Here is a 17,134-nt window from a genome sequence, read left to right as displayed (position 1 = left end):
TAAGGTTCTGTCTCAAGACCTAAAGGCCATCCGGATTTCTTGCCTCTTTGCCATGTGCTGGCGCTGAATCTGAATGCGCCATCTTTTGTTTTCATCCTGTTAAATCATTTTGTTAAATCCATCCCCGCCTCTGTACCCGGATAAAATCTCAGTTCCGCTCTCCCTTGCCATGTGGGGCTGTCCACCTGGGGGGTGGCCTTCAACATTTACATTATAATTAACATGAAGTCCCAAAGGGGGGGCGCAGTCTTTTGGAATTTTGCAGCTCCTGTTCTGAAAATTATGAAACAGACCTTGGATATGCCCAAGAGACCAATACTGTCCCAAGAACCCTAAACATCATTCTCTAAATGTTTCCTCCTTAATTGGCTTTACAAAACATGCCATTTTTAAATGGGTGTTTTTTAGCAGCTGAACACACTTTGACTATGGAACCAACGTGTTGTGTATCTATCTTCTTCAACCTACTACACATGTTTCTTAGTACAAGGCATGTTAAAAAACGGCTGCAGGGTAAAAAGCCTATTAGAGACCTGGGTACTGTCTGCTTCTTGGGCCGGAGGACATATTGGGGATATCATGGATAAGTACAAGAGAAAATAATGTATGACTCTAATTGGGAAATGTTCCAAAAGAGTGTAATGTTCCTTAGCACCGGAAGTAAAGTTTTTGATGTTCTTATAGGGGGAATAATCCTGCTCTGGAGATTACAGTCGGTAGGTGATTATAATCAATATATGGCCTCTTGTTACTGCACTGGATCATATGACAAACGCAGCTACTTTTTAGGCAATAGCACCTTTCTTACCCCTGCTATTTAAATTTTAGTTATGAACCTAAAGAGTCATCGAACAGAATTTTTGAATAATGTTTATGAAATTGTGTGTTTATAAAAGTGATTTAAAAAACTTAAAAAAAAAAAAATGATAATGAAGTATATGCATGTAGATTTAACTCGTCCTGTCTGGATAATAAAGTCTTCAGTAAAAGCAGTCATCGTGGTATGTTTTGTGTTTGCGGTGTGCAGTCTTTAGTATGTGTTGTCTCTACAGGCACATCCATCTATCTGACTTCCTACTGCTTCCCCTGGGAGGGGATGTTATGCCGGGCTGCCTGGTTCATAAGGCATCGATACACCACAAATGCTTCCATGTCCGTTGCAAGGCACATATTTAGACACATGCCCAAAACCACAATACCACACTATAGGCAGTTTAGAGATGCCAATCATACCTGCATCTTTGGGTTGTGGAAGGAATCCCACATGACATGAACTCCACAGTTTATAAGGAGGTTTTCTATATAACTTGCTAATTTAATCTGAAAATAATTCTGATTTTTTTATTTTATTGATGTAGCCCCAGGGAACTGACAACACTTTGTGTGGCTAATTCATACATTTTTTAATATATTTTTGATCCTTCAATGTAACTAATTCCTTTTTAAATTAATATTTTATCAGGGTTTTATATCAGATTAGTTCGTACCACAGCTACAAATCGTTCGCTAGGTTAGAACCTGCATTCTAATTCACCACCTAGTCAAGACCCTGGTTCTGGATACAGATTTTAAAGGAAAAACAAATTAAATCACTCGAGTCAACATGGTTTCCATTTCAGTGGACCAGAAAAACAGGCACTCAGTGTTCCATCTGAGCACCAAGTTATTGTACACAGCGGAGCAGGGGAAAGAAGGAAATAATCACGGTAATCATAGAAAATCCCTTGGATGGTCGAGTCGGCCCACATAACATTATTGTGAGTTACCGTGGATACAAAGGACGATGGTGTGAGCATGCATGGGCCCATAGTGCAGTACATTAGTGCTGCCCATCAGCACAGACAGACAGAGCATAGCTGTGCAGCAGATGTGGGCTGTGTAAAGCCACACAGGTTCTCCCTTTGTAACAGGAGACCGATGAGGGAGCTGGGAGAGCCGCCACAAGAGGGCAGTTTTTAATGGTGATGCTTTAGAAGATGGAACACCAGCGGGAAATCCAATCCAACCGGCCGAGCCACACGGAAGGCTTATCGATCGCACTGCCGGCCCCAGAGCTTTACTCCAAGCCTCAGGTGACACATGGTGGCTGGATGCACCCTGACAAGTCACTGTAGACATTTTGGAAAGTGGAACAGCGTATTTTCCAAGGAAAGGTAAAAATTTAAATCTTGGTAATGGTCAAAAGGCAAGACACACACGAAGAAATGTTTGTTTACTAACCAGGGAAATGGAAATATACCCACAACAATAGTGTATGAATTTACTATTGTTTTTCTTTTTTTAGCCATAAATCTTATTTTGCAGTGCAGCATAAATGGTGACAGTGGGATTAATCTCACAAGTGAATAAACATACTGTAATATGGCCTTTTTTATGGTGAGGAGAAGTGGATAGGATTTAGAGTTCAGAACAGATTCACTGGGTTGCCTCACCGCTTTAATGTCAGTTCTCACTGAGGGAGCATTAAAGTTATGGCATATGAAAGTGTTAAACCCATACAGGCATGCTTAGCCGCGTCCTCACACAGGTGCCAGACAGCGGCTCCAGCACTTGTGTTGTTTCCTTGTATCTCCTTATTTACATAACATCCAGAAAATGTGCAAGACTTCAGTATGTCTTCAACACATTTCTGTCATGCAGCTATAAGTCTGAAGGGAACATTCAAAATGAACATTAAAATAATACAAAAAAATTATGTAGTTCTGCTACACTGCACGTAGCACTGTGCTTCTGCTGCAGATGCTAGCTGCTCACTGTCCCCCTTAGGACATCATTACAGTTGTCCTACACGTTCTCGTTTCCCTGCTCCACTTGCTTAAAATTATGCTCCGAGGTCCAGCTAGCAGATACATCTCACATACAGTACAACTGGGCTTAGACCAGTGTTGTTTGCAACATTCCCTGATTTTGTCAGTACTTTTGTGGACCACCATATTCCAGAGTGCATGCGATTCTGTTGTTATCTGCATAAATGTTAGCAATGCTGTGTCGGGATCAAGTTGCACCTACCAACATGTGTCAAGGTCAGCTCTACAGAAAGTACTTTTTTTTTGCAATATTTGATTTACCTCAAGCAATTTAAAACCACCCTTCCACTGCAAAAACAATGATCTTTACCAACTGCAAAACTTCATAACTGACACATGACACAGATCAGACTCTGAACTCACTGCAGGATTATAAAGTGTGCCTTTAATAAAGTCAAGTGCCATCGCTGGGATGTCTCCATTTTAGTAGGACCAGAGACAAATCTGTTTTTCATTACAGACCAAAGGAAATTGTAGGCACCTCTTTCAAAATCAATTCCTCCTTCTGCTTTTACAGCATCACTGTAATCATCATACAAGATGCCCACCACCTCTAGACTTGTGCATTTCTTTGTCTTCAGCAGATACATATATAAAAAGTTCTGTACAGACTAAGATATCCAGTTTAAGTTAGGCTCACAGTTTCTTTTTTCTTTCTTTTCTGGCATTTAAAATGCATTTTTAGGCAGCACTGTCAGAGACGCAGCCTTTGTCCACTGCTGAGGTTATGCATCACTGCTGCACGCAAAAGCTGCAGATTCGTATACAAGCCAGCGGTGGCACAGCGTGTATTATCCGAAAACGATGAAGATGATGCGAAAAATATTAAGACATACAAAACAAAACAGTGGTGTTTTCAAGTTTCACAAGCCACTGCACAAAAGGAATGAAGAGAATGTAAGCTATGCTGGGTGGATTGCAGTGAAGCAGTTGAAGGCCGGTGCAGGGATTCCAGCTAAATCATTTTCTTATATATTCTGCCAGTAACTTTGATCATATTATAATAAATACAACAACAAAAACAATATTAATAATAATAATAACATCCAACAGCACAGTAACACTCATATACAGATATTATACTGTAGTTATACTGTAAATTGCATTTTTGAATCTGCAAATGCTTGGACGTGATCTTCGTGGCATTTGTTGGGTGCCACAGGCCCTCTCAGCTGCATGGCACGTCTGAGTGCAGCCTCTCCTCTGCACATGCCGCTTCCTCATATGTCTGCCTGGCTTATCTCGAGGTGCTGCTCAGATGCTCATACTGGTGGGGATTCAGCTCCCCGTGTGTGTATAGGTGAGCGGCCAGCAGTCCCATATTAAGCTCCACGCTCCATTGAGCCTAAATCTGCATAACTATGATCCGAAGTAGTGGAGCAGTTTTTTGAGAATGGATGGATGATTTATCGGGTTGCTTACATATCTTATCTGATGTAGAATGAAACACTGACTGCGGATGGAAATGAAGGTTTGGCTGAAATGTTACACGCTGATATCAAACACAGGGCACAGAGACAAAACAAGACTTAGTTTTATTACAGTGAGGAAAATAAAAGAAGCTTTATTGGGATCCTTAAATCAGGGCAGATTATTGCTCCACTAGTATTTTGTTCTTTGTTTTTAATGCCGCAGGAAACGGCATTTATGCTCATTTTTATTGTATAACATCACAGTTTTTTAGCCCTATTTTTAATACTCAGGCACACACAAGTCTTTGCATCTTCGATTTGCAAACAATCATGGGAACCTGGAATACATATAGGAGGATTCTTACTTTAAATATGAATACATAACAAATATTTCAATGTTTAAACAAACTGACCGTGTTTATTGGCAGTTTGTGCATTTTATTACTTGAAATCAGGAAAGAAAAAAAAAAACGTAAAGATATTGTATGGGAGTAACCCAACCCAGTATTAAGTGGAAAGCTTCTCTTTTTAGGGATAAACATGACAATTCTCTGTTCGTTGTGTTTATAACCTATTTAGGTGTAATTCAATTAAAACAAAAATTGTCTTAAATTGTCCCTATCTTCTTTGGTTATTCCTGTTCATCATGGCATCTGTTGTTATATAAAGTTCAGAATGTCCACTGTGCACAGTGGCACTACGTTGCTGCGTCAGTAGAACCCAAATGAGATCGCAATTTCAGATTATAACATTATTTCTCATCATTTACATTTATTTATTTTCCAGAAACTTCATCCTAAAGGACGTACCGTAGGGAAAGGACGGTCCACATATATGGAATCATGGGTAAATATCATATATGGTCTGAAAGGTGGCCGTTGGGGTGAAGCGTGACTGGAAAATGACATCGGCTACAACTTAAGCGTAAGACGTTGCAGCATTTCATTAGTGACTGTTTTACCTTTATTTTCGAATGTTTGCACTGTCTAACAACACACACTTTATTATATACTAAGCGTAATGAACACGTTGCATACATTGAATTTCAATATAATTTATGGGAAATTACATTATATATTTCGGTTTTTTTTTATTATTACAATAAGGTATTCGTTTCTGACAGGTGCAACTAAAATTATATATACCGCAACTCATTTGTATCAAATGATTTTCATTTCACACTTGCAGACTGGGAATTCGTTCATTTGAAAACGATGACAGAGACCGAGAAGCGCATTTTTTCAAATGTATTTAATAACGAGGATATGGCGATCCTTCCCATTTTCGATAAGTGAGTGGGCCGGTAAGAGAGAGGGGGAGTTTGGGGACTGGACGACTCATCACTCGCTGTGATCGGGCAGGTTATAAACATTCAACTGCGGCAGCAGTGCCGCGCATCGCCCGCCCGCCCTTCCTGTCATGCAGTAGACTTGTGGGAGCGACATTTTGGCACATTTAATCGGATGCCTTTCTTTAAAGAGTGGAAACAGTAGGTGGTTTAAGTCTACGCCGCAACGGTGCCCGCCGTCTACTTAATGTCAAAGAACTGGGGCAGACATCTCGTCTTGGCAATTGCACGACAGGGAGAACCTGCGGCACAAGACAGCTTCTGAATAGACATTATCAGGTTGGGGATATACCGGATTATTAATACTCCGGAAAGAAGCTTATAAACAGAAAGCAGGGGGGAAAACTATAAAAAAAATGAAGAAGAATGATAACATTGTTGATTTAACGTACAGCGCAATGAAGCCTTTGTAAGAAGTCGAGCAACTCTTTAAAATGGGCGTCTCGCGGATGGTAAAGGTCTGCATGCAGAACTTAGCAAATTCATTCGCTCATTTCATTACTGCTCCTGGTGACCTTGCTTTGAATGTTTCCTAGTACGAATTTCACGAAAGAAAATTACATGCAAATCATTACATGCGTCCGTCCTTAAGGAACTATCCTATTTGACGCTCCTGTTGCATTTCCATGAGAACAAGCGGGGCCTCGAAGTTATTATTGCAGTGCTAGTTAAGATGCCATTACGCGATTTGTGAGATGAACTCCGTTGATATGCCTTTTGCAATAAAGAGTCCGCTTTGCATGAATAGCGAGAAGACTATGGTTGGGTGCAGATCCCTGTCACTGAAGGATGTTAAGTGTTAAACGGCACTGGAGTTGCGTTGTTATTCTCTGCCCGGAGCGCAGCATGCTCCGTCCTGCAGGTGTGCCCGTCAGTGCACAGGGCTGATATTTTACATTTGATCAGATTACACGCGTTTTCTTTCGCGATCTGACTATTTAGATGCGCCTAGTGGTATGTTATTAAACCGATCGTGCATTTAAAATGTTATTTTATCGTGCGTTTTAATACAAAGATTCAGTATTTAAAATAGATTATGCATTTGAGCAGTTTAAATGTAGATGCTGACGACGTGTATACAGTTTCAGAAGCAATGTTTATGTGATTTGGATTGTTTACTCGATCGTATGACAGGGTTAATGGGGAAAATATAAAAATATTTTTTTTTCCATTTGAAAATGTGGCATTTCAAGGAATGTTGCAGTCCGTTTGAAGTTAAAGTCTGTTATTCTACCGAAAAGTAAAAGAACAGGAAAATTTACCAGTATGAGACCAGTCCTCGGAAGATCTTTAAACTTTGTGCTTTTGTCGCCACCATTCCGTTAAGGACGATACAATGAGACTTATTCGTTTTATTCTCTTTGTGTGTCTCTGAGGTAAAAGCAGGCTGATGATGTGAAATGAGTGGAAGCGAAGTATTGCAGGAGCGTTGGAGGAGACCTATCCTTGGAAGCAAGCGCCCAGGACTAAACGCAGATGTCGGGGAGCGGAAGGCTTCCCCGCCGCGCCTGACAGTCTTGGAGCCCGCAGTGATTTCATCCAGCCACCGCAGCACTTTTACCTGCGGTCAGGATCTCCATCCAGCAACTCCAGGAATCTCTTTATTTCCAGACTCCTTCAAAACTGGAATGTAACTTTTACTTTTGAAGACGAAAACAAAACAAACCTGCATAAAAATGACATATTTTTTTCAAGAAAAAAAATATATATACAAAAACTGATGGCTGTTTTTTAAGTGATAAAGGGTTAACGCTTCTGCTATAAGAGTCAGCGCTTATATTCGCACAAATATTCACGAATAACGAATCCATTGGCGTTTTTCACGAGAGAAGGGAAGGGAAGATCGGAAACAGTAACTACTCTGTTCATTTTTTCCCCTATATCATCGTCGGCGTCAGCTTTTCTCTTGAATCAGTTTTTTTTTTCTTTTAATAAATATATATTTTAATGTAATGGAACCGAACATAAGACCAAGAGACTCTAAGGATTGATTTTGATTGATCGTATCACAGCCTCCGTATATATTGATGTACCGTTTATTCTGTGTATAAGACGATTTTTTTAACCCGGAAGGGGCTCTTACCCCTTTCAGTAAACACTAAGGGAACTGGTGGATCGTCTTTTGGGACTGAAGAGAATGCAGGCTGGGGTGAGAACGTTTTGTGCCGGCAGTGGTGCGTCACTCTGCTGCCTGCTTTTACTGTGGGTGATTTATTCTCACCTCCTTAGAGAAGGCAAGTAGTTACGTCCTTATTCTATTTCAACTGCATGTGGTGGGGGGCGTTGCTGGGAAGACTGGATGTTAATATTGAGTCGAATTTCAAATGCTTTCTTTTGAAATGTTGTGGACGTAAAAAGTGTGCCTCCCTTAAAAATATCATCATGCACTCAGTAAAAATGCATCACATTGTCGAAGGCAGTAACTACATCTGAGCAGATCTACAAACCCACCGAGTATAGCCAGGGAATTATCTGATGCCTCTAACACAAACAACAGGGTTCATGTAACGCCATATGGGCTGAAAATCAATATCTTAAACGCGAATTTTACACGTATAACACCATGTCTGCTATATAATATGTGTGTATGGTGTAAAACTATGTAGCTGATCCTTGTATTATGAAGCGTTACATAAAGTTCTTAAGTAACTTTACTGATTTGGTATCTTGACTCAGGAAAATTGTTTACATGCTTTTCTTAAATACAACCCCAGAGTAAATAAGTTCCTCGGATTTCCAGAAACGCTGAATTGTTCGCGACATGTTTCGTCATTTAATGGTTTGTTAATGCACTTTTGACGGATGAGCCGTTTCTCGGAAGGGAAGCACTGCGGCTTCGTGGTAATTAGTGCTGATTTTGCCGAGGGGAGACGCTTTGCTGCGGCAGAGGACTTCGCCTGGCAGCGCTGCCAGCCAGCCAGCCGAGTCATCCTCCACATCTCGCGCTCCTCCGCCCCCCCTTCCTTCTCTGGATTACCTCTGACGTTTCCTCCAGCCAGCGTCACACGGTCCCTCAGCTCCAAGTTCAAAGCGGCCGTATGCCAGCCGTGCAAAGTGTCTTTCAGCAATTGCGTACGTGCATCCGCTGGTCCTTCTCTTAGGAAGCAGTGCCTCGCTGGTATATTTGCAGGCCCAAGGGCCACCTGCAACAAAATCTGTTTTTTTTTTCCATTAGATGCAAGAACAGCTACTTCGCATTAACCAGTCGCACATTGAAATGGTTCGCACATAAAGCTGACTTGCCTTGCGGTGTGCTGGTATTTCTTATCACATACGTATTCTAAATCGGGGGAAACTGCTTGTAATCCCTACATAGCAAGTGACTTCCATCTCTCTAATGACACTGTCATCCACTGCAAAAAAAGCAAAAAAAAAAACAATTTAGATGTGCTGTCCCTGGTGCCTGCTAGATTCACCAGAAAATTGAGCAATTATCAATACTGAAAAGCTCAGGAAGGCTTACAGGGGGACTGTCACTGTTGGTTTATGGTGTGAATGATATGCAATGCTTTTACAAAAGCAAACCACAACAGACCCCCCTGCCAATAATGTATGATTGCTAAAATAGCTGCAGTCCAATGATCGTATTTTGTCACACGTAAACCGGCTGTTAATATTGACATTTAAACAATTTACAAATTGTCCTTGCCTACCCCCTACAACTGCTCTGCTGACCCCTAGTGTGTTGTGGCCTCTACATTCAAACCCCCCCCCCCCCCATTTACAGAAGCCCTCACATTAATGCACACTGATCAATTTTTCTTTTAAAATATGTGTTTATATATAGTTCTGATTAAATGCTCTAATAAATATTTAATTTACATTTACTGTAATAAAATACCCATTCTTGCATTGCTGTCTTCGCTGCACTGTATATCTAGTGCAGGGTCATAGTGAATAAGGGTGTCATGAGGTGGGGTGTGTGTGTGTGTGGGGGGGGGGGGTGTTCATCCTGATTTACACACATATTCTCGTTATTGAGTGGAATTTAACAACATTAGTCCATCAGAGCCTGAGCCAAAACAGAGACCCCCGTTTGATTGGGTATAAGTGCTAGATATCCTCGTTTGATTGGATATAACTCAGGCCAGATATCCTCAGGCCTTGGCCTCCGCAGCCATTGTGGACTCAGCACTGATAAGGACTCGCCACAGACGATTTTAATTCATGATATGTAATGTACATGCAGGTTACGACTGAACGAGGGCAGGATTACAGCCGAAAGGTCGTACAAATTGCACCGGTGGAAATCCCCCCCTTCGAGCTGTGAATGTGGATCACGGCAGATAAGTTTCTGTGATGTTTTTAAAGAGACATTTGGCCAAATTAAAAACATTTAGTTTGTCTTCTGAGTAATCAGATACCTTGTTCACGCTTCAGTAACGTGGAAACAAGTTTAGAAGCTGCTTCTTTTTCCTGTTATCGATCTGTAGGTAATAGTGTGAAAAAGGATCACAGATTTATGGACTAGACTATTTTCTTGTAGAAGAAATTGTTGCAACGCATACATGCCTATTTATAGGTGACATGCAGCAGCAGTTTTAAGAGTTTTATTTTTCTTCTATACAAATGTTAGTGTATGTCTGTGCAGATCTGTCATACTTAAGCAAGTGTTCCTGTAATAGCTCAAAGTGCTCAAACTAGTGATCGGCGTTCACCGAGACTGACTTTTGGCATTTCCTGTTGTTTTTACATTCTGTTTGCCTGTCTGATTGTGACGTTATTGGTTATATCTTAACTTTGTGTTTCGGGCCTGTGTGGTTTGTTTGTTTGTTTGCTTGTTTGTTTGCTTGTTTGTTTGTTTGCGTCTGTGTCTGCCTGCATCCCCGGCAGCTTAGTAACATGGGAATGCTCTTAACCCAATGGCTGTGAATCGCACGGTGACAGCTCTCCCACAAAGCCGCGCCATCCATCATGGCGGAGACAGCAAATCAAAGTGCAGTTGTCTGTTCTCGCATGCCATTGGGCCCCAGCGGAGGCAGACGAATGGCCTGTCAGCACTCTCGACGCTGCCTGTTTATTTAACAATAAATTTGAAAATGCCAGGCTCTCCACTGTATCTGTTACAGTTCTCTGCTCCACCCCACTCACATAGTCCTTGTCATACTTAGAGGTCAGTGACCTATTAAAGCTTTCCGTGGAAAAAAAGGCTATCGTTACCTGAACTATAATACTGTGATAGCAGTATTGATTTCATATAAGTGTCACCACATAAAAATATACGCACTAAATTTCATATCACAATATACCTTAAGCATGCATATATTTTTAAATTAATCTGTATTAATATTTATTTTCCATAAATAGATGTTTTTCCTTTCATCTTGTTCAGGTATTTGCTCTTTTTTTATGCATTACATCGTGTGTATATATGCAGTATATAACAGAAATATTTCTCATGTTTGAAATGCTTTTCTTAGTATTTAGCATTCTAGTAAGCTGTGTTAGCATATTTTTAGTGCTATCTAAATAAATACTGAAAACCGAATTTGTCGGCGGACGAAAGGACATGTTGGAGGTTAATTCATGCGGTTTAAATTAAAAAGACTTCAGCTGGTGTTTACAGTAGATCACATTCTTCTCAGCATTTAACATATTGGGTTACGTGTCCCGAACGGTGAACACTCTGAAGAGCTTTGGTAGTGATATCGACTATAGAAGCTGTAAAACAAGATATGAAACTATTTTTTGGTCGTAGAGGTGAGGGACACATTTAATAGAAATTGAAAGCTGCATTTTCTTCTTTAATAGGGAGCAACATGAGGGAATTTGGGGTCTTGTTTGTGATGGTGATCTTTGCCATAAATTTGGGCTAAAGCGCTACTCCTGTCACAAAATGTAATGAAGCTATAAAACAGAGGGACTATTTATGGGGAAATTGAAAGAAATCTATTCGGCTGCTAGAAAGCTCATATTTCACATCTTTCTGATGATGAGTTTTATTTCCCGTCTGCTATTTGTTTCAGGACTGTGGATTTGTATTGCTAGCTAAAGGTCTGTGTCTCTGTGGCTACCACAGCAATACCGAAGGCTGTAGTAAGTCGAATCGCTGTAAGATCCGTTTTCTTCAGATGTTTAAATTATGCATTTAAAGGTAATTTTAGAGGTGATTATTTCTTTTAAAAGAATTTGTGGAATTTCTCTGCCATCCAGAAGATTTTGCTGCCTCCATCGCTTCCTTTTGCAGAGTCTCCATGAGAATTTTTTCCCTGGCGCTCCTGTGTTATTTTTTTATGCTGTTTTACCACGGTAACTCAATCCACCCGCTCAGCAGAAAGCCAGGCACCTGCTTGAACGTTGATCCTTGCCGCATCCTGCCCTGCGCCGCCAACAGAATTCACCAGCTACCCGTTATCGGGAGAATCAAGCCGACTCACGATTCGCCGCTAATCAGTGTTACCTTCGCGCCGCTTGGATGCGGGGCCAGCGGAGCAGATGGGCGTTTATGAGTTTCACGGACTCCCAGAGATGCTGAATTTCTGCCGTTTTTCCGCTGGTGTGGAAGCAAACGGGCTGAGCTTTGAACTTTGCGGGTCTGGGGCTCACTTAGCTTATACGGAGAGAAGGGAAAAGAAAGGGGACATGCAGCCTTTTCTGAAGGTCATAAAACTGATTAAATGAAAGGCACCTTTAATGCCTGTTGGCTGTTAATATCCTTGGCATGGCGCAGCCAGGAAACAGTTCCAGAGCAATCAGAAACTCCCAATTGCTGGAATTGAGGGCTACGGGGGGGGGGTTGGGATATTTAGTCGTTGTCATCATGAGGGGCAGAGCCGGATGCTAGATGGTGCTCAGAGCATTGGTCAGTATGTCATATGATTTTATACTTTAGACGTAGAAACCAAAGTGAGGAAAGCCAGCAGTGCCGCAGGAAGGTCGTGTTGATCGCACCCTGCATTCAGTACACGGCTTCCACTGAGTGCTATTGTCGATGGAAATGGGGCAACGGACCTCGCGAGTCTTGTCATATATAGTTACGCCACTGGCATGTCAGTGTTTTTATTGGGACACACAAAAGTCACTTGCATAGGAAAAAAAACACTAATAATAAGCTCAGTGGGGGAAAAAAAATTGTAAAATAGGTTGCTAATCTCTCTGTTAAGACTCATTAATGCAGCGAGGATTCCCAGCCTCTGTCATGGGCCAATTTTCTTTGGTCATTAATTAAATATGTAACCTCAGCAGGATCTGAAATTTGGATTCGCATCCATTTCTATAGCACAGATTTTATTTTGTTGCTATTTTCAATGCTGTTATTAATGTGATATTTTCCGTCTTGCATGCCAAGCATCTTACATTTGTCTTCTACCTCGGTCTGCGTGTTAGAAACTACAAAGCTTTTTTTTCCCCAAGACAAGCTGCAGTATTATTTAAGTCTGGGTGGGATTTGAAAAAGTAAGTCTTGATTTCATCAAGTTATAATTATTGCTCTCTAACTCCAGTGTGACATGGCAGCCGCTGGAGTCTGACAGCACAAAGCTAATGCATGAATAGGAACCTGAATGATCATGTTTTGTCATATTTTTCAGATTTTGTCTAGCATGTCATTTATCTGTCTACCAGCTGCTAATCCTGGTCGGGGTCAGAGGGGGCCTGAAGCTTATTTTAGACAGCAAAGGGCTGGGGTACACCCTGGATGGGATGCCAGTCCTTCGCAGGGCACAGGGCTGGGGTACACCCTGGACGGGATGCCAGTCCTTCACAGGGCTGGTGTACACCCTGGACGGGATGCCAGTCCTTCACAGGGCTGGGGTACACCCTGGACGGGATGCCAGTCCTTCTCAGGGCACAGGGCTGGGGTACACCCTGGACGGGATGCCAGTCCTTCGCAGAGCACAGGGCTGGGGTACACCCTGGATGGGATGCCAGTCCTTCGCAGAGCACAGTACTGGGGTACACCCTGGATGGGATGCCAGTCCTTTGCAGAGCACAGTACTGGGGTACACCCTGGATGGGATGCCAGTCCTTCGCAGGGCACAGGGCTGGGGTACACCCTGGATGGGATGCCAGTCCTTCGCAGGGCACAGGGCTGGGGTACACCCTGGACGGGATGCCAGTCCTTCTCAGGGCACAGGGCTGGGGTACACCCTGGACGGGATGCCAGTCCTTCACAGGGCTGGTGTACACCCTGGACGGGATGCCAGTCCTTCACAGGGCTGGGGTACACCCTGGACGGGATGCCAGTCCTTCTCAGGGCACAGGGCTGGGGTACACCCTGGACGGGATGCCAGTCCTTCGCAGAGCACAGGGCTGGGGTACACCCTGGATGGGATGCCAGTCCTTCGCAGAGCACAGTACTGGGGTACACCCTGGATGGGATGCCAGTCCTTCGCAGAGCACAGTACTGGGGTACACCCTGGACGGGATGCCAGTCCTTCACAGTACTGGGGTACACCCTGGATGGGATGCCAGTCCTTCGCAGAGCACAGTACTGGGGTACACCCTGGATGGGATGCCAGTCCTTCGCAGGGCACAGGGTTGGTGTACACCCTGGACGGAATGCCAGTCCTTTGCAGGGCACAGGGCTGGGGTACACCCTGGATGGGATGCCAGTCCTTCGCAGAGCACAGTACTGGGGTACACCCTGGATGGGATGCCAGTCCTTCGCAGAGCACAGTACTGGGGTACACCCTGGACTGAATGCCAGTCCTTTGCAGGACACAGTGTTGGGGTACACCCTGGACGGGATGCCAGTCTTTCTCAGGGCACAGGGCTGGGGTACACCCTAGATGGGATGCCAGTCCATCGCAGGGCACAGGGTTGGTGTACACCCTGGACGGGATTCCAGTCCTTCTCAGGACACAGTGTTGGGGTACACCCTGGATGTGATGCCAGTCCTTTGCAGGACACAGTGTTGGGGTACACCCTGGATGGGATGCCAGTCCTTCTCAGAGCACAGTGTTGGGGTACACCCTGGATGGGATGCCAGTCCTTCTCAGAGCACAGTACTGGGGTACACCCTGGACAGGATGCCAGTCCTTCGCAGGGCACATACAGTCAAAAGTTTGTGCCCCACCGAAAAGGTGATTGCACTATTCTCTGCATTTTAGATATATTTATATGCAGCATGTATGGAATCATGGACTGATTAAATAAAAATTGTTTATTGGGGGGCAGCAGCCTCGTGCCCATTGCTTCCTGGATAGGCTCTGGACCCCCCGCGACCGAGTAGGATAAGCGGTTTGGAAAATGGATGGATGGATGGGGGGCAGCACTGTGGGTTGGGCCTCAGAAGGTTGCTAGGTCAAATCCCTGTATACAGCTTGGCATGTCCAAACTTTTGACTGGTAGCATACATTGACACACAAACTATCATACACTACGTGCAATTCGGAGACCCCATTTGGCCTAACTGCATGTCTTTGGACTGTAGGAGAGAGCCCACGCAACAGAAGGAGAACATGCAAACTCCACCCACATCGAGCAGAGCTGAGATTCTAGCCCCCATCTCTGGAGGTGTGAGGCAATGACACTACCCACTGAGCTGAGGCGAATCATTTTTCAATAAAGATAATCAAAAGCCACTTCGGATTCATTATACATATAGTATAACAGCAATTGGAATAATGTGCATTTAGAGGCTAATCAACTGCTGTGGTGGCTAGCTGTACCCGTGACCTGGGGGCTTATGTTACGTCTCTTAATTAAAATCACATTTTGGATAGTCGGTCGCACGCTTCCTGGAAAGTGGCCTAATTATTTGTACATGCAATCTGTGGACTTCCCTTCAGTGTAGGGGGGAAATAAAATGCATTTTATTTGCCTACACATTTCTATATACCAGTGTTTCCCAAGACAGTCCACATTTTTGCTCCCTCCCAGCTCCCTGCCAGACAGACCACATTTTTGCTCCCTGCCAGACAGACCACATTTTTGCTCCCTCCCAGCTCCCTGCCAGACAGACCACATTTTTGCTCCCTCCCAGGATCCTGCCAGACAGGCCACATTTTGGCTCCCTCCCAGCTCCCTGCCAGACAGACCACATTTTTGCTCCCTCCCAGGATCCTGCCAGACAGACCACATTTTGGCTCCCTCCCAGCTCCCTGCCAGACAGACCACATTTTTGCTCCCTCCCAGCTCCCTACCTGGGCTCTTGGAGGGAGTAAAAATATGGACTGTCTGTGGGTCCCTGGGGACCAGATTGGGAAGCACTGCTATATACACACATCCTCAGTTTATAGGATGTGTAGGTGGGGTGTTGCCATCAGCCTGGCTACACGCATGCCTGCACTGGAAAAGGTGTGAGTTACTGTTCGGCCTTTCATGCTGATTGGACAAAAAGGCAGGGATGATACCAGGGTAAACACTGTAATGCTGACCTTTGGGAAACCTTTGAAGTGCTGGTTATGGCCATGCAGTGGTGACAGCTCCAGGCTGTCGACGACTCAGCCTCACGAGCTCTGTTTTATCTGTTTTGGCCCGTTCTCGGGCCCGGTGCTGTCCGGGTTGCGGGGGGTTGCTGGAGTGTCAGGAGATGTGGAGACGGGCCTGAGCGAGTGTAACCGCGACCATGAATGTGATGACGGCTCTCAGAGGTTGGAGGCTGGCTTGAGGTTGCAAGGAGGGACCATCGCTATGAGAGTGTGTGTGTTTGTTGCAGGAGTTTGGGAATCGTATGCCCATGCATGTGCTGCCGATATGCTCACACACACTGCTGCAGAGCCGTATGGACAGGCGTACACACACTCGGCACATTGCAGAGTCTTCCACAGCACTCCTGGTAAACAGCCAAGAGGGGGTGTCAGGATCAGAGCTCTGCAGTGCCTGATGAAAGGCAGTAACTTACTGTGTACTTACTGACGCTCGCATTAATATTTTTTTAGGAGTATATAAGCATATTGTAGCCCTGGTGGGAAAGTGACAGTCACTCATTATGCAAACAGGAACATCCCACACGCACAGCGGAACATCATGGGGTCTTTGGAATTCCACCCACAAATGTCACGAACGCAGATGTACCTGGAGAGCCGAAATAACAACATTATTCTGCGCACTTGCACAGGTGTGTGTGTGTGTGTGTGTGTGTGTGTGCGTGCACGTGGTTCAGGTATACCTTATGTTGTGGGGACTAAATGGTGTGTACGTTATGATTAAGGTTAGGGTAGGGGTAACGGTCTTTATTTTTAGATTTTGGTTTTTCTCTTAGAAATGAATGGATGGTCCCCACAAAGATAAAGGTTACAGGTCTGTGTGTGTGTGTGTGTGTGTGTGTGTGTGTGTGTGTGTGTGTGTGTGTGTGTGTATGTGTGTGCACACGTGTGCATACCCTTTATTAGTGGAGGCTAATATGTCGACACTTGCTGCTCTCTGCAGAGTTCCGTGCTAATGTCCCCTGTCCCTGTGACTGTCGGCCCTAATGTACAATACCTGTCCTCATCCTCACACACTCCTCGTTCAAAAGGGAGACAAGCCCAAGTGCTATCGTTCGGAAAAGCAGTTGAAAACTTGTGTCAGATCGATTAAGCATGTGCCGTGTGATGTAATGGTTGTCATAGCTTGGGGCACATTAAAAAAAGACTTATTCTTCCTACAGCCTGCTCTAAACCAGCAGGATAATTTTTTCGGGG

At 43.9% G+C, this 17,134-nt stretch overlaps 1 protein-coding gene across 6 annotated transcripts in view; it reads left to right on the top strand.

The window, feature by feature from the left end:
* Positions 1 to 5,567: 5,567 nt before the first annotated feature.
* Positions 5,568 to 17,134, top strand: part of tafa5l (TAFA chemokine like family member 5, like) — a 38,501-nt gene continuing 26,934 nt past the window's right edge. For 3 of the 6 annotated variants that reach the window (XM_049017721.1, XM_049017720.1, XM_049017715.1), the window contains exon 1: positions 5,568 to 7,801. In XM_049017721.1, coding sequence (XP_048873678.1) covers positions 7,705 to 7,801 — 97 coding nt within the window. In that variant the 5' untranslated portion in view covers positions 5,568 to 7,704. The remainder of the gene's footprint in view (positions 7,802 to 17,134) is intronic. The other 3 variants (XM_049017719.1, XM_049017718.1, XM_049017716.1) reach the window with 3 other exon arrangements.

This window comes from Brienomyrus brachyistius, chromosome 6 (assembly GCF_023856365.1).
Source record: "Brienomyrus brachyistius isolate T26 chromosome 6, BBRACH_0.4, whole genome shotgun sequence".
In the NCBI taxonomy this organism is placed as follows: domain Eukaryota; kingdom Metazoa; phylum Chordata; class Actinopteri; order Osteoglossiformes; family Mormyridae; genus Brienomyrus; species Brienomyrus brachyistius.
This window is presented reverse-complemented; position numbering and strand designations above follow the sequence as displayed.